Genomic DNA, 22568 nt, shown 5'->3' on the forward strand with positions numbered 1-22568 from the left:
AGCTGGCCTGGGAAGCGCTGGCCGGGTGGCCTGCCCTCTCTTTGCTGGCGGCGCAGCAGGAGCAGAGACGGTGGGCACAAGTGACAGGTGTGATGGAGCGTGATGCCCTCCAAGCCAGCCAGGGGGGTTATCATCACCCTCATTTCACTGACCAGACAACCAGGACACAGAGAGGCCGAGCCGCTCACCACGGACATGCAGCTCCGAGAGCAGAGCTGGGCCCTGAGGGCGGAAGGTCCATGGGTAACGCGTGGTGACTGAGGGACCCAGTCTCCCTGAATCTTGAGGTTGTACCGTCTGGAGCACATGGCTTCCCGGTCGTGGTGGCAGAGAGAGCTCCTGTCCCTTCTCCTGTGTCTCAGCTACAGAAACAAGTGTCACCCTTGTTTATGGGGCCACTGGCCAGAGCTAGTGGCATGGCCCGACTTCGCTGCAAGAGAGGCTGGGAGGCGTGGGCCGCGCAGCTCTGATACTGGGTTGCTGTATCAGCCAGGCTGAGACTCTTGACTCCAGCTTCATCTCCCCCCTGCCTCCCCTTCCCACCCTGGCTGGCGCCCCAAGGGCAGAAGCTGCAGTCAGGGAACAGCAAGGGGTTCTGACGTCCCGCCAGTGAGTGGTGTCCGTCTGTGTGCAGGGTGCCTCCGTGTCAAATGCGTGTCTCTGCAGAACAAGGAGACCCGCGGTAACCAGAGCCACCAGTGTTGAATTCACTGTGCTTGAGTTGGATGGTTTGGTAAATGCATTAATCGTGTGAACCAAAGCAAACGTTTAGGGCACTTGTGTTTTCACGGCGCTGAATCCGTGCACATTACAGGAAGCAAAGCGTGAATTAAGGAGCCACCTTCGCCAGGGTCTGCCCTTGGTCCTTACTTTGTGTCAAGATTGCGTTGTTCTAGAGTCCAGAGCAGTTCCTTGTCAAGATCCTGCAACTCAGAGCCTGCTCGGATGAATTCCTGGGCTGTCCTGTGTCTGTTACAGTTGTAGGCGTGAGCTGGTGCGGGCTGAGTGTCAAAGGCCGGCGGAAGGTGTTTCTTAGCTGGGGCTCACTGGGGACGAGTGCTGAGCAGCCCTCAGCGCTCCCGCTGCTGAGAAGAGGCAGGGAGCCCTAACGCACTGCCCCAGGCCCAGGCGCACTGCCGGCCTGCGGTCTTCCGCGCCCTGCGGGGAGCTGAGTTACCAGTCCACGGCCCCTTGCAGCGCTGGGCCAGGCCTCCGCCCACAGAGGCCTGAAGGCCTTAGCATCTGTTTACAGAGCCCCTCCCATGCCGCCAGAGGCTTACAACTGACCATCGTTCTGGAGGGCAGGCTTCTCCCCCACTTCACAGATGAAGAGACTGAGGCCCACTGAGCTGATGTGCCTTGCCTCCGGGTCCCCCGAGACAGTGAGGGAGTGGTGGGCGTGGGATCGAGACCCTGCCCAGAACCTGGAGTCACAGAGGCCCGGGTCCGCCCTGCCACTTCCTGGGTGTGTGACCTTGGCGTTCAGTCCATCTGGCCTTGCCTTCCTCACGCATACAAGGGCTCATCCCAGGTCACCCCATGGAGTCCCTCTGAGCATCAGCAGTCATGTGGGAAGCCCTCCGGCAGGGCTGGCGCACAGCAGGTATTCAGTGAGTAGTAGCTGGCATCACGGAGCTCGCTTGCACAGACACCGCACAGAACAGCGTACTCCCAAGTGGCTCCTCAGGGCGACCCAGTCTGCCCCTGGTTTGCTGTTCCAGCCCGAGTGTTGACAGCACCCCCTTACTCTCCAAACGGTCCCGGTTTGGACACAGAAGACAGGGGACAGCGCCCTCATTCATCCCTTTTTGACACCCGGAAGTCAGATGAGAAATACGGAGCGAAGGAACCTGAGAGAGAGTGCTGGCAGGCGCGTCTGGCTGTGCTCGCCTTCGTCTTCATAAATACTCGCATCCAAATTTGCAAGTCTCCGCTGTTTATTCCAATTATAGTTGACTTGCCTGATGACTGTGCCATCTGTTCCCACTGCGGCCAGGACGCAGCCGCCCTTCGCTCCTGAGGCTGCAGGTGGCAGATCTCTGGGTTGGGAGGAGCGGGGCTGGGGACACAGCGATGGGGACAGGCCAGCGGCCAGGTGAACCCCAGTGGGCGCGGTGCTATGAGTGCTAAAGTAAACACTGCCGTGCAGGTGAGCGCCCGGGGCCTCGGGTAAACGCTGACGTCCAGGTGAGCCCCTGGGGCAGGCGGCTGGGCGCTGTTTTCCTTCCCAGCATTTGGAAGAGTGCTTTCTGCTGGTGGCTCAGGGGCTGTGGGGGCACCAAGCCCCAGCGACCCACGCCCGCTGCAGCCAGGCCAGGGGAGCCTGTCCACGGAGGCTCTGGAGGGAGAACCTGCCTCTTTCCCAGGAGAGGGAAGCAGCAGGGGAGCCTGGCGAAGCTTCCAGAGGGAGCCCGGACCTGTGGGAAGCTTTTCGGGTTTAATGGGCTGCTGACATCGCATCTGCTGGGTGCTCGGACCTTCCCCTGGGACGAGTGAGAGCAGGCGTCTGGGAGCTGCCAGGCTTTGGGGAGCTGGCGTCCTGCTGCCTTGAAGCCATGTCCTGGGAGACCCAGAGGAGAAACAAAACAGGAATCGAGGAGAGAGGCGTGAGCAGCGAGGCGTGAGCCTGCAGGACCCTCAGAGTTTCTGGGGTAGACACGCGAGATGGGAGGGGCTTAGCCGTGCATCTTCGCCCCCAGGTCCCAGTGACAGCGAGTCTCAGACCACACTGTCACACGTGTTCAGATGCATGAAGGGGTGCACATGCATGTGTTCTGCTGCTCAGTGATGTCCCTCCCCTCTGCCTTCTCGGAAGCTTCCACCACCAGCTCCCACGAAGCTGACACGAGGCCCTGTTCTGGTGGCCTCAGGCAATCAGACATCCTTTGAATCAGCGTCTGGTCACGGGACCGTTTTGAGCCCAGCCTTGGGTGCCATCCCCAGATACGCTAGTTACGCACTCTTCATCCTGGGCGGGACTGTGCTGGGATCTCCCATATTTTGAATTCCTTAAATTTCACCATTGGACTCCCGTTTCTTCCATCTATTACACCTTGGAAAAAGCTCATCATTTACCAGTTTTTTTTCCCGATACCGGCCATACTCAACAGGCGTGCGTGGGGCGTGGATGGAGAGACAGGTAGCGGATGTCTGTGGAGCAGCTGCCTCTGGAGCCCAGCCTTCCTGGCATCTGCGTGGCCCGCCCCTGGGGTGGAATTCTCAGTTCCAGCGCTGACTGCTCTAGAGCGGAAGTTCACGCCCCTGGGACGCATGCTCTCCATGCAGAAGGGCTGCAAATTAGAGACCCCAGAGCCACCCTGTGTGTCTGGGCCTTGGGTGGGGACAGCCAGAGGCCACCCTCAGGGCCACGCAGTGCTGGGACTGCTAGCACATTCCAGGTGAAGTGGGATCACAAGGTGGTGACCCCCAGGCCAGGGCCATCTCTGCCTGAGCCTTGTCTGACCAGGCTGTTCATAAGCCTTCAGAATACCCTCCAGTGTCTGACAGTTGAGAGATTTTTCCATCGATATGAAGATTCGCTGCTTCTCTGGGAAAACTGGCGGTTTTGCCCACAGTGGGCCAATACTGAGACGCAGACGCCCTCGTGGACGGAACACACAGCCTGGGTCACCTGGTCCCCCAAGACAGGCATCCCCCACCGACTCCACGGACGTGTGGTGGACACGATGGTTGGGCGTCGGCTCTGCTGCTCCTGCCCCCAGGACCCTCCCCTCATCTCTCACGTCAGAGCTGGCTGCTGGGGAAGCGGCGGTGAAGGAAATGCTCCCTGGAAGGCGGCCCTCAGGGAGCTCGGGCCCTGGGCCCCACCGGCAGCGGTACCCAGGAGATGGAGTTAACGCAGCAGCTGAAGCACGCAGTGGTCCGGCGCCTCCACGTGAGCCCTGGCCTCTCCCTGGTTTCGTCTGGGTCCCGCAGGGCCTGCCCTCCGCCCGCCTCCGCCCCTGAACCCCCAGCAGCAGATCAGGGCAACAGCTGCAGCCGGGGGCCCCTGTTCAGACAGGCCTCAGACGCCCCGTCTCCGTGTGGGTTCCTGACACCTCAGCCACTGTCCGTACTTCCAAGCCCTCCTTGCGGAGGCTAGGTGGCTGGTGGCCGCTCCCCACCTGCGGGCGCCGCCTGCCCTCCAAGGCCAGTCACTCACACCTGGAGCAAGGGTCTGGTCTTCAGGGCTGAGCACAGGGTGGCCAGAGCCCTTGGCCTTGTGGCATCTGAAGTCACCGTCCTGCTCCCGGGCGGGCGCTGCATCTCCGCGGGGGGCCCAGGCGGGAGGCGGGTCTGACCTCCTCTCTGTGTCCCCACCTGCACACAGGTGCGCCCAGTGTCACTGCTGTGCCGTCCTCGGAGGGAGCAGCGATCCCAGCCAGGCTCGGTCAGCCTTTCAGAAGAAGAATCCTGCTGATTTTTTGTTTTTAATGAATCCAAGAAATTAATTACAAGTTTGGGATTGGTTAGGTCTATTTTTAGGATTCTGTGATCTCAGACATAAATAGTACTTCATTCTGGACTAAGGAGCTGAAAGTCTTCATGCCTGTGGAGGACATGGAGAAAAGGAGTGGCTGGTGCAGGGGTGGGGGTGTGTCGCGAGCCCCCTAGCCAAGCCAAGGGTCCGTCTAGCACCGGCCTTCATGCCTGTGTGCACACCACGTGAAACCAGACGTCGCTCAGCCTGACTTGGTACCCAGCTCTGGTCCAGGTGCTGGAGCACAGCAGAAAAGCAGCAGACCAGACTTCTGCCCTCGTGGAGCTGGCACGGTAGCAGGGACGTCCCACCTGCCATCCAGCAAGGAACAGAGGCCGGCCGGGCCCGACGCAGCCGGAGCAGCCCTTGCTGTGAGGAGCGTGACACCTGCAGACCCGGGGCTCTCCTCCCCACGGCTTCAGCAAGCACCCGTCGAGCACCCGCGGTGGGCGGGCTCTGTGCAGAGCCCTGAGGGCGTCCTGGGGAGCCAGAGGCACAGGCTTGAAGCTGACGGTCAAGTTGTGGAGACAGGCGAGGAAGGATCAGGGAGCTTTAGAGTGTAGGGTGGTGAGTGCCCAGAACAGAACACAGCAGGGGAGGCAAAGCGGGCTCTCCACGCGCCCCTCCTTGGGTGGGCGTGCACCTGTGGGCCAGTGCGGGGAGCTCGTGTTTCTGCACCAGGAGTGGAAGCGCAGGAGCGTAGACTCTGGTTCCCCGGGAAGGAAGAGGGGCTGGATGATACCCGCCCAGCTGAGAACCAGCCAGGGCAGGACCAGGCAGAGCGGGGGTGGGGGGGCTGCCCTTCCAGGATGTGTGCCCAGGGACACTTCAGCCTCCCTAGTGCTCCCGAGACTCCTCCGGCATCTGCAGATGGCAGCGATGTTGCTAACCCAGTCCAGCAGGTAGACCTTCCCTTTACTGCTGAAGCCGTGTGCTTTGGGGTTCTGCAGGACTACAGGCAGGGGCCTCCACGAGATGGCTGCATCCGTGGGTTAGCCACGGAGCCATCCCCCGCGGCCGGGCTGTGTCCCCGCCCCGTACTCCAGATCTCCAGCATCTGTGGTGAGGCGTGCCCACCACACAGAGCCCAGAGCAAGCCGCAGTTGGCTGGGCCGAGTGTCTGCAGGGTGTCTTGGCACCTGCGCTTGCCCACGTTTGCCCTGGGAGCCAGGCTGCACAGAGAGCTTGGTTTTACCCGTCGCTGTTCATTCTTGCATGGAGGCACGAGGCAGCCCTTGGCCACGTACACGCACACACATATGCAGACACACTCAGACGACACATTTCAGGTGTGCACGTGCACAGACACTGTCGTCCACGGTGCACATGCGGCACCTTGTGCACACACATGCACGCGCACTCACACACAGACACGCGTCCCCGCGAGCCAGGGCTGCCTGCTGACCGTGTGTCCCCGCCTGTGCCCTGCAGTGCAAGGTGCGGGAGCTGGAGGAGAAATGCCGGGCACAGAGTGAGCAGTTCAGCCTGCTGTCCCGGGACCTGGAGGAGTTCCGCCAGCACGCCGGCAAGATCGACCTGGGCGGCAGCTCTGCGGCCCCCTCGGACAGCCCCTCGTCCCCCAGCAAGCCCTTCCCGAGGCTCATGAACGGACTGGCCCCCCCCATCAGCAAAGGTGAGCGCCCCGACCTCCCTCCCATGGTGGAGAAGGGCCGGCTGGCCTGTGGGGCACCGCTGGGCACAGCTGGGGTGTGGATGACAGACGCCCCTGGGGAGCGGCCAGCATCGAGGGCCTTGTGGTGATACGAGGCTGGCCAGTGTGCCTTGAGCACGCCTGCTGTGCTGGGCCCTGGCTGGGCACCTGGCGGGTGTCAGCTGGCATGACCTCACACGCCCTCGAAGCTCTGGTATGCAGGGAGCCAGGGCCTGGCCCCGAGGGTCTGGCTCTGGGTCTGCGCTGGGAGCTGCCGGGCGTGCTTCTGTGTGTCTCCCCTCCTCCTCCAGCGACCTCCCTGTGACATCGCTGTGCACTTGAGAGCTTCCGTTCTGACAAAGGCTGCGGTAATGACAGCGGTGAACTTCCACGCTTTCCCATCACGTTTGTGTTTAGGAAGCCGAATGGGGCGCAGGGGGTTAACTCCGCGTGGTTGGGGGGCATTTAGTCTCTGTTACGGGCGAAGTGATCGCAGAGGCATTCGACTTAACCTCGTCGGAGGTCCTCGGTGTAGGCAGCGAAGTCCCCTGCTCAGTCGGGGAGCACTTTCTCCCTGCTGAAGGTTAAACGGGTCACAGGCTGATTTTATCCACCTGAAGACAGTCAGTTTTTCTTTCAAACTTAGGGGAGGTGAGGGCTGGAGCCCCACCTTGGAATTCCATAAAAGAATTTGCAGATCGCTCCTAGTTTTCATCAGAAGATTGGGGTGCTTTTTACTATTAAAACAAGGTGATGATCTGTGTATCTTGATAAATAATGTTTCCCCCCCACCCCCTTCCCATCCTGCTCGTGCGTTAGAGGGAATGCTTAGCTCTATGAAAAACCAGACAGAAGGAGGAGGTCTGAGCGCCTGGTACCCCAGGCCCTTCTCCAGGCAGCAGCCCCGGGCCTCCTGTGTGAACAGCATGCGAACACGTGAGTCTAGTGGAAGCTCATGCGTCAGTGGAGAGGGGAGCAGCGACTTACCTGAGTGAATTGGCGTCGAGATTGATCTGGAAAAAAAGGATGTGATTCCCAATGGCGGAAAACGGACACTGACCAACAGCAGACCAAACAGAACCCCAAACAGCTCTGCTAAGCAGATCACTCGGCTCCTGGTGGACTAGCTGGTTTGCACAGGTTCTGTTTAGCCGCTTGGAAGAGCCACGGTGCTAACTGACCGGCTCGTTTAAAGGACTGCTCCCTCGCCCACAAGGTGCTTCTGGGGGCAAGACCGGGCACGCTTGGCATCAGCCTCGCGGCGTCCTTGCTGTGCTGGCGCCACTGGGCCGCTGGGGGCTGCCGGCAAGAGGGCTTCCTCTGCAACCCCAGCGTCCTTCTCAGGGTCGCCCTCTGACCCCTTAAGGACGAGGCGGGAACCCGCTGCTGGGCCGGCCTCCTCTCTGTGTGCGTCTTCAGGAAGGTGTGGGCAGGGCCAGCGCACAAGGTCGGAGAAGGCCCTGCAGACGTGCTCCTGCCTGAGGCCGGGGTGGCCCAAGGCTGAGAAGGACAAGGCCGATGGTGTGGAGTCACGTCTGCAACAGGAAAGGCGGCCATTGCACAGGGACAGGATTATCCCTAAAAATCTCCAGGAAGGGGCTGCTAGAAAGAGGCATGGGGGTGTGTCCTCCGCCCGGCTGCCCCTACACACTGTCTCCTTCCGTATTGGAGCTGGGATTTGCTGAAGCACCAGGTAGAATCATGGATTTGGGCTTGGTGGCCATAGTCTCCAGAAAATACATCTGTTGAAGCGCCCGCATCAGGAAAGGGTGGGATGTTCCTGCCGTGAGGGCACAGGGGCCAGAGCTGCCCCCTCACTCACAGAGCACAGAGCAGGTGACATCGGCCATGCTCGTCAGATTGTTTTTCTCAAGGGAGCTGGATTTGCTGAAGGTGAATACAAGGAGTCTCTGCTACATTCTTTCCCCTTTACTGTGATGTCACCCCTGCTGGTCACTGGCAGTGTGTTAGTCAGCACGGGCAAGGTTCAGCTGCAGAAGCCTCGGGGGCTTAAAACAGCTCAAGCCTCTATCTTGATGATGCTCCAGTCCGCCTCAGGCCGGCTCGGGGCATCGGTTCCACATGGTCTTCACTGGGTAATGCTGACAAACAGAGCCGCCTCCATCTGGAATGTTCCATTGCAGGGGAAGGGAAACGTAAGAGATTAGACACCGACTCAAAAAGGCTTCCTCCCCAAGCAGGGCACGTCACTTCCACTCTCAGGCCATTGGCCCGGATGAGCCATGTGCTCGGGTCGCACTCCTGCGTCGCTCAGAGGAAGGAGATGCGGTACTGGTTCTGCAGCCAGGCGCTGTCCTCAGCCTGTGAGGCTTTGGGAGTCAGTTCTGCAGTGAATGTTTCCTTTGCACCTGCCGTCTGCCCGCCAAGCACTGTTGGGGGCATTGGGCCTGCTCGGCAGTAACCAGAGCCCAGCCACTGCTCCCTGGGACCCAGCATTCCCGCAGGGACCCCCTGTCTGTTTCAGCATCGTTCTGTTACGATGTTGCTTGCCTGCGGTTCTCTCAATCGGGCAGGGGCAGTGGGGGTGACTTCCAAGCAGCCTTTGTGGGAATGCTTCTCACAGTATTTGGATTTCCTGATTTGGACTCAGTAAGTCATCTTCTTCAGTGAACAGTCCCCCTGGTGTGAGAGCCACGGTGAGAGACTAGACAAAGCCGGGGAGGGGGACCTGCAGGCCACGGGGAGCAGGAGCTCGGGGTGGAAAACCAGTTGCTTCTCTGCCTCACACCCAGGCCTAGGAAACATGCCTGAGGCTGCTCGGTCCAGGCCAGCACTGGCCAGGGTGCTCAGTCCCCTCCCTGCGTGCCTGGGACGGGGCTCTCGAGCCCCCTGAGGACAGGACCAGCAGAGAGCCACTTTGGTCCTGGTTAGTCTCTTGTCAAAGTGTTTTTCAGCCATAAGTCCTTTGGTCACTTTGTGTATAAGTCAGGACGATTTGGGTCACAAGTGCCAGCACAGCCAAACTACACCGGTGTGAGCAAAAAGGGCTTTATTTACCACGTCGAGTAGATGAAGGGCCAGTAGCTTTAGCTTCAGGTACGGCTGGATTCAGGGGCTTCAGCCCCGCCACTCCATCTTACAGATCCTCTTACGAGCAGGCTCCATTCTCAGACGAAATTTCTTCCTCCTGGTGGCAATATGGCTGCAGTATCACTGAGTCTCATCTCCCCTCAGGTTGAAGCTGGGGAAAAGGAGAGTCTCTCTGCCCATGACTCCCACTAAGTTCTCTCTGACTGGACCCTCCTGTCTCATAGGCAACACCACTGTTAGCACCAGACGATTGTGGTAGCCAGGAGTAGACTCGGCCAGATGGATGGTCCAGGGACAGGGGTGGGGTCAGACCAGCCTACAGGAAATAAGAGTGGAAAATGGGTGGGTCCCAAAACGAAAGTCAAAGGCTGATGTCAAAGAGGAGGAAAGACACACTGGGAAGGCAAAGAACCAGCGTGCTTTTTTTATTTCCCTTGTGTCTTTCTTCAAATTGTTCCAATGTTCCCGGCCAGGTCAGGAGAGTTCCATCAGAAGCCACGCTGTGATTGGTGACTACGTCCGGCCCCTCCCGCTCCCGGGTGACAAGCCGGAGCCTCTGTCCGTCAAGCCCACCTTTCTGTCCAGATCTGGTGGCCCAAGATGCAGATTTGAATCAGACGTGAGTCCTGGTCCTGGCCTGCCCGTGTCAGGCGTGGAAGTCAGCACCCCTACCACTCTCTCTTTGCAGCCCCTCCTTGTCTTCCTCTCCTGCCTCCTTCCTTTCTCTGCCATTGACCTGTCTTCCCTGACCCTGCTCCGGGCCAGGACGTGGGCCCCATGTGCACGGGCGGGGGGTGTTCTCTTAGTGCAGAAGGACTGTGAGCTGGTCAGCACCTAAGAAGTCAGGTCACAGCGAGTGTCGTGAATGTGACAGGACAAGCCTGTGACCCGGAGGGATGAGGCAGGAGACAGGGCGGCCCTCTGAGAAGGGCCCTTCTGCTCTGCCGTACTTTCAGGCGGGTTATTTCTTAGATTCCACAGACTAGTGACATCACAAGCCCTGCGGAGACCAGTGCTTTATAAGCATCCCTGTGTGACCGAGGAGCCTGCAGAGAGGGACCCGCCGGGAGGAGGGGAGGGACCCGCGGGTGTGGGGGGCCTCCAGGGGGCGGGGAGGGACCTGCCCATCCATGGGTCACACCCAAGACAACATACATGTTCTCATCTCACGGGAGTTCCACCATCTGAGGCCGAGGAGCCCTGGGGACCATGACAGGCGGTCCCTGGGTGTTTCCAGCATGGCGTGTGGAGCCTGCGGCTTCAGCGACATGAGCATCCGCTGTGTCTTTGACAGATGGATAATGAACGGGCTTCCAGCACCTCCAAGCAGAGATACTCGGGGAAGGTCCACCTGTGTGTCGCCCGCTACAGGTAAGAGGGACGCTCTCCTTTGCACCCTCTGGGCATCTGTGAGCGTGGGAGGCCTCAGGCAGGCGAGGTGGTGGGTGCGGGACCCCTCCCGCAGTGCCGAGAGAACGTGGCGGCTCGGCCAGGCTTCACAGGGTGGCATGTCTGCTGTGACGGGAGGGGCTCAGGCACTGCTTTCCTTTTCCAGGGCTGCCTTTAAACACAGCCACAGGTAGGGCAGCTCAAAGCAGCAGAGGTCCACTCTCTCCTGGTTCCGGAGGCCGGGAGCCAGAGATCAAAGTGCCGGGGGGCCGCCCTCTCTGAAGGCTCGGGGAGGGTCCTTCCTGCCTCTGCCATCCTCTGCTGGCTGGCAGCCTCCTTGACGCCCCTCAGCTGTAGCACCGCACTCCAGTCTTGGCCTCCGTCCTCAAGTGCCCGTCCTCCCTCTGTGTCCCCCCCATTTTGTATAAGGACCCTGTCGTTGGATCCGGGCCGCCTGACTCCAGTATGATCCCACCTTAACTTGATCACATCTGCAAAGACCTTTCCAAGTAAGCTCACCTCCGCAGTGCCAGGAGTTAGGGGCTGAACGTCTCTCTGTGGACACCGTCCAGCCCGCAGCGGCGGCAAACTGACTCTCAGGGAGGGGTGCCCGTGTCCACAGCCCCTGTTTGGCACTGTCCCGGCGTCTCCCCTTGAGCCCGGCGCCCGCCCGGACCATGTCCCGCGGCCGTCACAGCTGCCGAACCCATTGCTCATCGGAGGGCCCGTGCCCACTGAGAGCTAGCGTGGGCCTGTCTGGTCACACACGGCTCTCAGGTCCCTTATGGTTGCTGCCAGGAACCAGGTCTCAGGATCCAGAAGCCGGGCTGCAGATGCTGCCCTCGCCACAGCCGTGGGCTTTGTTCCCGCGGGGCTGGTGGGGGCAGATGGAAGAATCTGGGGTCTCTGAGATTCTTGCCTAGACGTGGACCTGAACTCTCCCAGGGCCTTGTTCCCAAGTGCAGGGGCCTCCTCCTGGCTCCCCAGTCCTGAACCCCCAACCATTGGTGGGTGACTGCGGGGGCTGCGACCTCACCCCCGCGTGCCTGGAGGATGAGTGACACCCTTTTTAATTTACACGATCATGGCTCATGATCAGTGATGTCACTTTTACTTTCTTGATGAGGCCTTTTCTGCTATTTTAAATGAATTCATCTTTGAATTAGAAAATCAAAACTTTCTCTAGCATGTTTCATTTGCACGTTGGATATGACTTCAAAAAAATGTTAATTCCAACATTTTGAGGATTGGAGAAGATGGTCACTTTAACACTCCTGGTGGAGAGAGAGAGAGCAAAATCCACTTTCCAGGATGTATGTTTTTTACTGAAGTGTACTCGCGTTACCATGTGTTAGTGTCAGCGGACAGTGTCGGGATTCAGTTATACTAGGGTATTTGGGCTGTGCGTAGCCAAGACCTTGAAGACGTGCGTGACTTTGGCCAAACAAATTTGCTTCCTAGGGATTTATCTTCAAGAAGAAAGCATGCGAGTGTGAAAAGATACGTCCATAAGGATATTTGATGCAAAGCCAATTACGTTAGCCAAAAAGAGCGTCAGAACTCAGATGAGGAGAGTGTGTGAACCTGTTCGGTGGACTGGCACACGTCCATTAGAAAGGCCATGATAGAGTGTTTCACGGGGTCGAAGGAGAGTCACGCGTGTTGCAAAGTGTGAAAATGAGCAGGTTACTGTTTACCAAGTAGCTTATGTCATATGCTCCCATCCTTGTTCAGTAACAGGCATTGAAACACTCCAGGGTTAATGACTTTCTTATTTTCTGACTGATCTGGAAATTTATAACGTATAATTTGGAGTCATACAAAGGTCATCTGATACGGAGGAGTCTGAGCGGACAACGTGGTTTCAGAACTAGCTTTTTATTTGAAACCTGGGTGTGTGAGCCGTCGAGGGCCTGCATTTTCAGTGTGCAGACGACTCACTGGCACCGAGTCGTTGCTCGGGTCTGGAACATCCCGGGAACAGCAGAGAGGGCCCCGGCGCTTGGCCAGGGGCGGGCTGGGCTCAGGCTCCGTCCCGGGCACCACCTGAGCGTGTTGTCTCTTCCTCTAGTTACAACCCCTTCGACGGGCCCAATGAGAACCCAGAGGCCGAGCTGCCGCTCGCGGCGGGGAAGTACCTGTACGTGTACGGGGACATGGACGAGGACGGCTTCTATGAAGGTCTGGGGGGCCGCGTGGTGGGCGGGGGGCCAGCTCCCATCACCCCGGCCGCCCCAGGCCCCCACTCTGACCCCGCCTCCAGACTTACAGGTGGCCCCTTTTGTTTGGCTGAGTCTCAGGCATTCACCTGCATGCAGCCTCCGACCAGACACACGGGGCTGACGGACAAGGGGTCTCTGCCTGCCTTCCGTCTCACTGTCCAGTGCCCTCAGGGTCCCCCAGGTGACCTGCTTTCCGCAGGACCAGGGCCCATTTAGGTGACCTCACCTGGTGCCCTGCGATCCCGGGACCGTCAGGCTCTGGCCCCGCGAATGGCCCAACCATTCCCTTATGGTCACCTCCTATAGCATGAAATCAGGAGCCGTGAACCCCTCCACCCACCCGGCCTTGGTCCCCTTTGTAGGAGACGGGGGGGGGGGGCAGGTGGCACCGCCAGCAGCTTCCGAAATCAGGATGCCTTGGTTCCCTCAACTTTTCTGTTGCCCTGATAGCAGGGTTTTGGTTTCCTCCTGTTCCCTCTGATGAGGAAAGTGATTTCTCGCTCAACTAGGAGGTTTCTCTTTCATGACCTCACAGAGTTTCCTTGGAGCTGATGGAATCAGTCTCAGCTCCGGTCCTGAGGTTTACGGGGGCCAGAGATCAGGCTGCTCGGCTGACGTTTGGAGGCCAGCCCCGCCCGGCCCGGCTCCCTGTCCGTCAGTGAGCAGCAGTACAGGCGTAGTGTGGACAGAGAACCCAAGAAACTTCCCACGGCCGGTGGCAGAGCAGCTCGAATCTTACCATAAATTCATGTTGCTCGCACCAGTTTGCACACCAGGGTGGAAATCTGAGCTCCAGGCGGCTGTCGGGAAACCCTCGCTGGAAATCCCTAGAACACGGGCGCCAGGCGCTGTGCCCACGTAGACTTTCAGAGGCTGGATTAAAGGCAGATGCAGAGCTCAGCGCTCCGCTGTCCGTGGGACCGTGGGAGGCTTGCCCCGGCTCACGGCAGCCTGTAACTGTTCCCGCCTCAGGGGCGGCCGTGAGGAAGGAGACAGCGAGAGATGCGAGCAGGGCTTGGTACCCAGAACTTGTTCCGTAGATGTCAGCCCCCACCCCCGCCCTGTCTTTCCCTGTGTCAGACGACGGCTGTTTATATAGCATCCTCTAGGCAGGGGTGGACATCTCAAGACTCCCTTCCTGGGTGGGGTCAGGGACAGAATCAGATCCTCATTGGTTCTGGGAGACTCGGGACTGACTTTGGTTGGCTTCCCTTTCCTGGGCCCTCACACGTCCCCTGAGGTGGTTGCGGGGTCTGTGGGGAGAGACCCCTCCGTTCTGCACTTCCCAGCCTCCCAGGCCCCGCCCGGTCAGGCCCTCTCTCTGCGGCTGCTGGTGCTGAACTGGGGGAGCTGCCATTTCTGGCTGGTGCTGAGAGGTGACCCAGCCGGAGCAACCTTGATGCTCCGGAACATGCTTAGTTTGCAGGGCTCTGCTGTTGCAGGCTTCCGAGCCTCAGGTGGGGAGAATGCAGGACGTGAAGCCACTTCACGGAGCAGAGAGGGGTCCCCGGTGTGAGTGCTGCAGCCGCAGAGCTAGTCTGGTGGCATTTGGGGGCCACTCTGCCCGCAGGTGATTCTCCAAGACCAGGCTCATCTGTTTCACACCTGGTGGGCGCACGCTGGGAGTCGCATGCTGGGAGTCTCACGCAGGTGGACACGGAACTTCCTTTGCAGGGGGGAAGCCGCCTTCTAATTCCTGTTCGTGTGATCACTCACTAGGAAATTGTCGTGAGGTGTCATTTTTTTCATCTCCAAACCCATGTGGCTTACATGTTGTTTGTCCTCTGACAAACCTTTGCTGCACATCTGCTGTGTGCCGGGCATCCCTCTGGGACAGTTCAGCGGGCGGGACGCAGGCCCACGCCCTCCCAGAGCAGCGCCCACAGTTGGAGGGGTAGTCAGTCCACGTGTGCAGCTGAATGAACACGGTGCCGTGGGCACCGCGGAGAAAGCCAGACAACTGATGGAGAGGGTGGCAGATGGCAAGTACTGGGGTGCCATGGCAGGGGCGGGGTCCAGGCGAGGTGACATTTGAGTGGTGCATGTTAAGAGCTGAGGATCCCACTGTAACCTCGTTGCTTTCCGTAGGGTCCCGTCGGGGGAGATGCAGACTTGCGGCAGGACCTCAGGCCCCCATGTGACGGTCGGGCCCTAACAGTGTCTTTGTGCCCAACAGGCGAACTCCTGGATGGGCAGAGGGGCCTGGTGCCCTCCAACTTCGTGGATTTTGTCCAGGACAGTGAGTCTCGGCTGGCCAGCATGCTGGCGAGTGACCAGGAGCAGAACCTCATCAACCATTCCGGCATCGGCATCTCCCCGCTGGAAGGGGAGAGTGTCCTGGACCTCCACTCCCCGACGCTCACGGACTCCGGCCTCGCCGACAGCGGGGCGGGGACGCTGGACGTCAACATTGATGACATTGGAGAAGACATCGTGCCTTACCCTCGGAAAATCACCCTCATCAAGCAACTCGCCAAAAGTGTTATTGTGGGCTGGGAGCCCCCGGCCGGGCCCCCGGGCTGGGGGACGGTGAGCAGCTACAATGTGCTGGTGGACCAGGAGATGCGCCTGAGCCTCACGCTGGGCAGCCGGACGAAGGCCCTGATCGAGAAGCTGAACACGGCGGCCTGCACCTACCGCGTGTCCGTGCAGTGCGTCACCAGCAGAGGCAGCTCGGACGCGCTGCAGTGCACGCTGCTGGTGGGCAAGGACGTGGTGGTGGCGCCCTCCCACCTGCGGGTGGACAACATCACGCAGATCTCCGCCCAGCTCTCCTGGCTGCCCACCAACAGCAACTACAGCCACGTGATCTTCCTCAATGAGGAGGAGTTCGACGTCGTCAGGGCTGCCAGATACAAGTACCAGTTCTTGAACCTCCGGCCCAACATGGCCTACAAGGTGAAGGTTCTGGCCAGGCCGCACCAGGTGCCGTGGCAACTGCCCCTGGAGCAGAGGGAGAGGAAGGAGGCCTTCGTGGAGTTCTCCACGCTGCCTGCAGGTGAGCTGTCCTCCGGCGGCCCCGAGGGAGGTGCCCCCCGGTGTCCCCCACGTGTGCACGCACGGGTGCATGAAAGGGAGAGAGAGAGAGAGCGAGAGAGAGAGAGATGACGGGAGGGGAGGAGAGAGGAGAGGACTTGGATTGTGTCCGGGGGCCACGTTGTTAGAAACATTTAACATCTATCTGCAAGAGGCTCACCCCACCGCAGACAGCAGGAGACGACGGCCTCCCGGGGGACCGGGTGGGAGAGCTCCGCCTCCCGGCGGCACGTCCTCTGGCCGTGCGCTCAGGGGGTGGACTGGAGAAGCGAATGCCCGCAGCCGTCTCAGAACCGTTCTGCTCTGCTGTGTCTTCCTGTCGGTGCACACGTATATCTAACACGGGTGGCTGAGTTTGTTGTGAGGAAGTCCCACTGCGGTGCCGCTCTGGGTCCCGGGCACCCCCTCTGTGCTCTCGGCTGTGACAGGAGGAGGGAGGGACGCCCCCTCCCCCCCCCACTCCCTCCCGGGAAGCTGTAAAGAGATGGGTGGGATGGCCCAGCCTCCTGGGTCAGCTCTTCCTCTGCTTCATAGGCTCCCAGAGCTGTTAGGTTAAGGGGCAGCTGCCACCTCTGCCTCCAGAAGGTTCCATCATGTGGGGCTCTGCTGGGCTCATGGACAAGGCAGCCTTTCCAAGCCGGGAAGGAGGCTGTGCCCGGCCTGGGAGCCTGAACACCGGGAAGACCAGGCTTCTCGGAGCAAAGAAGGTCCCGTGTGCACAAGTGCTTGAGGACGTCTTTTGTCTCGTCTAGGGCTGTTCTCAGTCCTGGGACGCTCACCTCATCCCCTTGACATGCTGGTCCTGACACCCTCCTTGGATTTGTCTCCGTGATAGGGGACCCAGCCCCACCCAGCCTCATGGGTCAGCCGTTGTGCAGACAGTTCGGTCGTCCTCCAGAATCATCTCTAGAGGGCGCATGAAGGCTCCCATCTAACGTGGGATTGGCTTTCCAACTCGCGGTGGCTTTGCTTTTTATTTCGTTGTGCTTTCCAGCCTCTTTGAAATCTGTCATCAGCTAGAGTCTGACCTACAGACCACAAGGTTGGGGGCAGGTGGGACAGACGCCTTCAAGGAGCAAGCGTGTCTGAGTAGGTGCTGATCTGTGACAGGTCAGTTTGTTCGTGCTGGACGATGACTTTCGGCTTCCTGCCTGCCTGTCAGGGTGTCTGCTGAGGATCCTGGGACAGTGATGCCTGCCGTGAAGCCTTGTGGTCAGTGCTGGGGAGGGGGAAGAAACGAGAAACCCCAAACCTAGGGGCTCCACTGGGCTCAGAGGAGAGGCAAGGAGCATGTCCACTGGGACGGCTGGGAAGGGCTTCGTGGAGAAGCTCACGCTGAGGTGGGGAGGAACAGAGACCCAGCAGGAGGCCTGGATCCCGAGGCACGTCCCCACAGGTTCACGCCCAGTTCCTGGGTGTCTCGTCAGCTCGGGCTGATGTAACAAAATAAACTGAGGGGCTTGTGAGCAGCAGGCATCTACCTCTTGCAGTTCTGGAGGCTGGGAGTCGAAGATCAGGGTGGGGGCAGACTCCGTGTCTGGTGGGGCCCAATTCCCGGTCGGCAGACCACGTCTTCTCGCTGTGTCCCCGCCTGGTGGACGCCGGGGCGCGAGCTCTCTGGGCCTTTAGTAAGGGCACTAATCTCAGTCACCCCCACAGACGTCCACCCCCCAGTAACATCAGCTGGGGCTTAGGACTTCAGCACGGGAGTCTGGGGGGACACAGATATCCAGTCCACAGCAGGTGACTTCCGCTGCCCGTCCGGGAGGAGAGTTTTGACCGTGGCCACGACAGGAGTGAGAGGTGGGGGCAGGGCCGCCTCTGAACCTTGCTCAGCATGAGCCCCGGCGCCGGGTGTGTGGTGGGACGAAACGCCCCGCGTGGTGGGCGTCAGCACAGCTCTTCTCAGCATCGGCCCCGCTCTGGGCTGGGAGGAGGGGTGGGCTGGAGTGCAGGACACAGCTTCCTCCACCAGCGAACCTGGCCTCTCCTGTGGCCGCTCTCATCTCAGGAGCCGGAGCCCAGCCCGGTCCAGACCAGTTTCATTCTTGACTTTCGCTCTTAAGAGTAGCAAACCTTCCTGACTGCTGCGAGGCGGCACCTCCCTGTGGTTAGACTTGCGTTTCTCTGATACCTAGTGATACTGAGCATTTTGTCATGTGCCCACTGGCCATTTGTATGTCGTCCTTGGAGAACTGCTTGTTTAGGTCTCCTGCCCATTTTTGGATTGGGTTTGTTTTTGTTGTTGTTAAGTTGTATGAGCTGTTTATATATTCTGGAAATTAAACCTTGTCAGTTGAATCCAATGGCAAGTATTTTCTCCCATCCTGTAGGTTGTCGTTTTGTTCTGCTTATGGTTTCCTTTGCTGTGCAGAAGCTCTACTTCAATTAAAAAAAAAAAGTGTAACAAGGCTGTCTGTCCTGTTTGAGTGGACTGTCCAGGTGGAGTGTAACTTCTGAACCAGGCTGGGCCGAAGCTCTGAAGCCCAGTATCACCCACCATGTGCTGAGGGTGGGGTCGCACCTTCCTTCGCAGATGAGCCGCAGGCGAGCGTTGGCGTGAGTCCTGCCGCCAGCGCTTGATAGCGAGTGGCTTCCCTGCGACCTTAACTTCCTCCTCTGCAAGCTGAGGAGGAACTTGCAGGGCTGTTTGAAGCGTCCGAAACGAGGAGTGGCGCGTAAGACATCCTCAGCCTGCAGCCGTCCCTCCCCACCGAGCCGCCCCCAGGACCTGAGCGAGGCCTTGGAGGACGTGACGCTCATAGCCTTCCCCCTGATGCCTCTACGTTCCTTTCCAAATACAAGTTTCCATACTTCCAGACACAAGGGTGCCGGGAGTTTTGCACCAGAGGAAAGGGAGGCGCCCATGGGTTGGGGTGCAGACGGGCCCTCCTGCTGAGTGAGACCAGGAGCTGACGGGGTGACCGGCGACGTGACCCTTGCCTCCTTGTTGCTGGGAGTGACCGCCTAGGACGGTCTCGGGAGACCCAGTGAGCACGGTTCAAGGTGGTTTGGGCACAAAAGAAGCGAGTCAGCTGGGGCTGCTGGGTGTGCGGAGCCGGGTCCAGGTTCGGGCCTCATCAGAACCTGTTTCTCTCCAGCTTTCCGTTTTGTCCTCACCAGCGAGGTGGCAAGATGGGTGATGTGTGGTCCAGCCTACATGCTCCCAAGTCTGCTGGAGAGAGGGAGGGCCGGGGTTAGGGGGTAGGGGGTGGTGGTGCAGAAGAGGAGGGGAGAGGTGACGGTGGAGGGGGTGTCTCATGGCCGACTGGCCAGGCTGGGGTCACAGGCTGCCCTGGAGATGGAGGTCAGTGAGCAGGAGTTCAAGGGGCACCGTGGGGCCCCCGGGAGCTGCTGCTTCGCCCCGCCCCCCACTCTGTTCCACCCTCTTCTCCCTCCTTCCCCCAGAGGCTTCGCTGAAAGATGCCACCATCTTCCAGGTGCCACCAGCGTTAGCGGCTCGGCTGCCAAAGGGCCGTGTTGTGAACATCTCTCTGTCTCTGCCCCACAGGTCCTCCAGCCCCCCCACAAGACATCACCGTCCAAGCCGGGGCCACCCCAGCCACCATCCAGGTGTCCTGGAAACCGCCTGCCCTAACGGCTACCGGACTGTCCAACGGGGCCAACGTCACCGGCTATGGCGTGTACGCGAAAGGGCAGAGGGTGAGTTTCTGCTGGGGCTGCGCCTGCACCCAGGGCCGCCCGCCCACTGCTCGCTGAAGGCTGGTGTCCCCTCTCCTCAGCCCGCCAGCGTTTACTAAGCACCAGCTGCCCCGGCACCCCAGGGCCCGGCTGCGGAACACTGAGAACCCCCGTCCTTTCCTGCCCCGTCCTCCTTTCCAGAATGCTCTCTGCCCCTCCCGCGCTGACTGCCTGCCCTGCTCTGGACCTTTCCTGTTCTCCTCCCCCAGGGACCAAGCATTTCACCTCTCTTGAGTCCCACGATCTTGAGCCCCCTCCGTAGGCTTGAGGACTCCACCAAGCTGGTTCTCGGCCGGACGGCCGCAAGTCCAGGCGCCTCAGAAACACTGCAGGGCCCTTCCCGCCGTGTTAGGGAAACCCATCAGCTCAGCGCCACCCCTCCTGGCAGACGAAAGAGACACGCTGCCCTTGAGGGGCTTGAGCAGGCTTCTGTCGGTTCCCCACTGTCCCCTAGACCAGGAGGTGATGTGTCAGAAGCACGTGTCTGAGTTCCCTCTGGGAGAGGGGCCCCTGCAGGATGCCCCCCGCTCCGTGCACGCAGGAGGCCCACCGGGCAGGGCTTCCCCTGCAGAAAAGGCCCTGTGCTGTCTTGTCTCCCCCGCAGCAGCAGGAAGCCGACACGGGCTCTGCCTGGCCCTCCTCTGTGCAGAGCTTTGGCAGTAACAAGCCTGGTGTCCTGATCCCTCTGTGGCCCCGCATTCGTTTCCTAGTTGCTTCCGGGTGTGGAAGCAGAGGGTGTGCTTAGCCGTCCCTGCGAACCTCCAGCAGCTGGGCAGGAGCAGGGGCTGCAGACTGCGCAGCCTGGCTGGAGTCGGATGTTGTGGGGGGCGGCCAGACCCCTGGCCGCTGGCGAGGGGTCTGCAGGGCCCGGGGCCCGGGCAGCCAGTGAGTGGCGCTCTCTGTGCGCAGGTGGCTGAGATCATCTCCCCAACGGCGGACAGTACAGCCGTGGAGCTCGTGCGGCTGCGGAGCCTGGAAGCCAAGGGCGTGACCGTGCGGACCCTCTCTGCGCAGGGCGAGTCCGTAGACTCTGCCGCCGCTGCCGTTCCCCCCGACCTCCTGGTGCCTCCAACCCCCTACCCGAGAACTGCTCCCACGCCGAAGCCATTAGCAAGTGCCGGAGCCCCCGACGCCAAAGAAGAGCACCTGGGTCCCCACGCCAAGCTGCACGAGGCCTGGGGGCTCAGCCGGGCGCCCGCCCCTGCCCACGGGCACATGCTGGAGCCGCCCGGCCTGCAGGGCGCGGGCCCCGGGAGGAGGTCGCCCTCGCCCAGCCGCGTCCTCCCGCAGCCGCAGGGCACCCCCGTCTCCAGCTCCGTCGCCAAGGCCATGGCCCGGGAAGCTGCGCAGAGGGTGGCGGAGAGCAGCAGGGTAAGGCTGGCCATTTCCTCGCTGGTTCCGCTGCACGGGCTGTGTGGATCGCGCTCCGTCCCTCCAGCTCCCCGGGATGGGACACCCCACCAGCACCCGCGTCTGTGAAGAGAAGCACACGGGGTGGCTGCCGTGACTTGGGGGGAAGGACACCTGTTTATCCTCCAGTTCCCCCCGAGGACTGCGGTTTAGGCCTGATCCTGAGGGAGCCACACTGTGTTTTTGTGTCGTAAACGTGGACCTGGATAACCAGAGTAAATGGATATCTCCCAGCCTGGCTTAGCAGATGGGCTGCGAGCATCCCACTCACTGGGCATTGGTCTGTGTCCAGGGATCCAAGAGGTGCCTCCTGGGACCTGTCCTCCTAAATGAGGCTGCCCTCCTGGCTCTGCCCATTTGAGGCTTGAGTGTGTGTGTGTACACATACACACACATAGGGATGGACGTATTTACACGTGTGTGTAGGTACACACATACGTATGTATGCCGACACGGTTACATACAGAATTGCATGCATGCAAATGTATCGGCATGCCTGTCCCTGGAACTGTCTGGGCTATGGGGAGGAGGGCTGTTTGGATGGTGGTGGGGCCATATTCCAGACGGCAGGGGCAGTGATACGTGAAATTTAAGAGGCATCTACAAAGGATGCCTAGGAGAGCAGGCTCTGGAGCTGGGCAAGGCCCTGTGCCCCTCCCTGCCTGGTGCAACCCCCCACCTCTTCTTTGGGCGCGTCCATCTACCAGGGTACCCAGCCTGTGTGCTGCAAGCCTGAGGTCAGGGCCCTAGCAGAGGGGACAGTGGTGGCCAGTGGCCTTCTCAGCCCGGCCATCCTGAGGCGTTTTTCCAGGGCAGTGACCCTGCTAGTGCCTCCTCTGAGATGCAGGTGGAGAGATACCCAGGCCGGTGCTGGGAAACCCCCGCTTCCTGGGCATCCCTGGGGCTGGGCCAGGCTGCCTCTGTCCTGGAGGCCAGGTTGGGAACTGGGGCACGCAGGCCACGGCCAGGACAACTGGAAGGGATGAGCCTGCGGCAGCACTCCAGTACCTGTTGGAAACTGGAAATCCAGGCTTTGATGCAAACGCTCCCAGTTTGTCAGCAGTTAGACAGCACCGTGTGCCCTCAGCTTCACAGTATGCATGCCTGCCATGGGCCCACGGCCCCTGTGCTCTCATGGCCCACAAAGCAGGAGTTCAGGCTCAGTGCTTCTGGCAAAGCCTGTGGGCAGGAAGGGGCCGGTGGGTGAATGCTGCCCCCCTCCCCTTTCAGGTGGCAGCCACGCATCCTGCCACCCTGAGGCCCCCAGGCAGCACCCCTGAGACTGGGATGAAGTCAGACACTGGGCCCAGGAATGCCCGGGGCTGCTGGCCCTCCAGCCTGGCTCCTCTTCCAGAAGGTGTGCAGGGAAAGCAAACATCTGAGCTTCCGTTTTCAGGAAAGGGTCACTGATCATATCAAGAGCCAGGCCAAGGTGACAACTGAGGAAGAGGAGCTTTTCCTTGGCACCTGCGCCTGAGCTCCAGCGAAGGCCAGAGCTAGTTCTGGGGAGGGCGGGAGGCCGGCTCACCTGCAGCCAGTGCACTGGCTCACTCAGCCCAAGTCCTGTGACCCTGGGGCTCCGAGGCGGCCGCGGGGCTGGGGGAGGGAAGGACGCCGCCTGGAAGAC

General features: G+C 60.3%; 1 protein-coding gene across 19 annotated transcripts in view; it reads left to right on the top strand.

Moving 5' to 3' along the window:
- Positions 1 to 22568, top strand: part of RIMBP2 (RIMS binding protein 2) — a 230315-nt gene that overhangs the window by 185780 nt on the left and 21967 nt on the right. For 18 of the 19 annotated variants that reach the window (XR_012503707.1, XM_074356576.1, XM_074356581.1 and 15 more), the window contains 7 exons: positions 5912 to 6113; positions 9656 to 9801; positions 10477 to 10553; positions 12643 to 12752; positions 14970 to 15791; positions 19341 to 19492; positions 20441 to 20902. Coding sequence is in view for 18 of the 19 variants with exons in the window: in XM_074356576.1 (XP_074212677.1) it covers positions 5912 to 6113; positions 9656 to 9801; positions 10477 to 10553; positions 12643 to 12752; positions 14970 to 15791; positions 19341 to 19492; positions 20441 to 20902 (1971 nt within the window). In the remaining variant the exon portion in view is untranslated. Of the gene's footprint in view, positions 1 to 5911; positions 6114 to 9655; positions 9802 to 10476; positions 10554 to 11018; positions 11081 to 12642; positions 12753 to 14969; positions 15792 to 19340; positions 19493 to 20440; positions 20903 to 22568 lie in introns of those variants that run through there. The other variant, XM_074356589.1, reaches the window with a different exon arrangement.

The sequence above is a fragment of the Camelus bactrianus genome, chromosome 32 (assembly GCF_048773025.1).
Source record: "Camelus bactrianus isolate YW-2024 breed Bactrian camel chromosome 32, ASM4877302v1, whole genome shotgun sequence".
NCBI lineage: Eukaryota > Metazoa > Chordata > Mammalia > Artiodactyla > Camelidae > Camelus > Camelus bactrianus.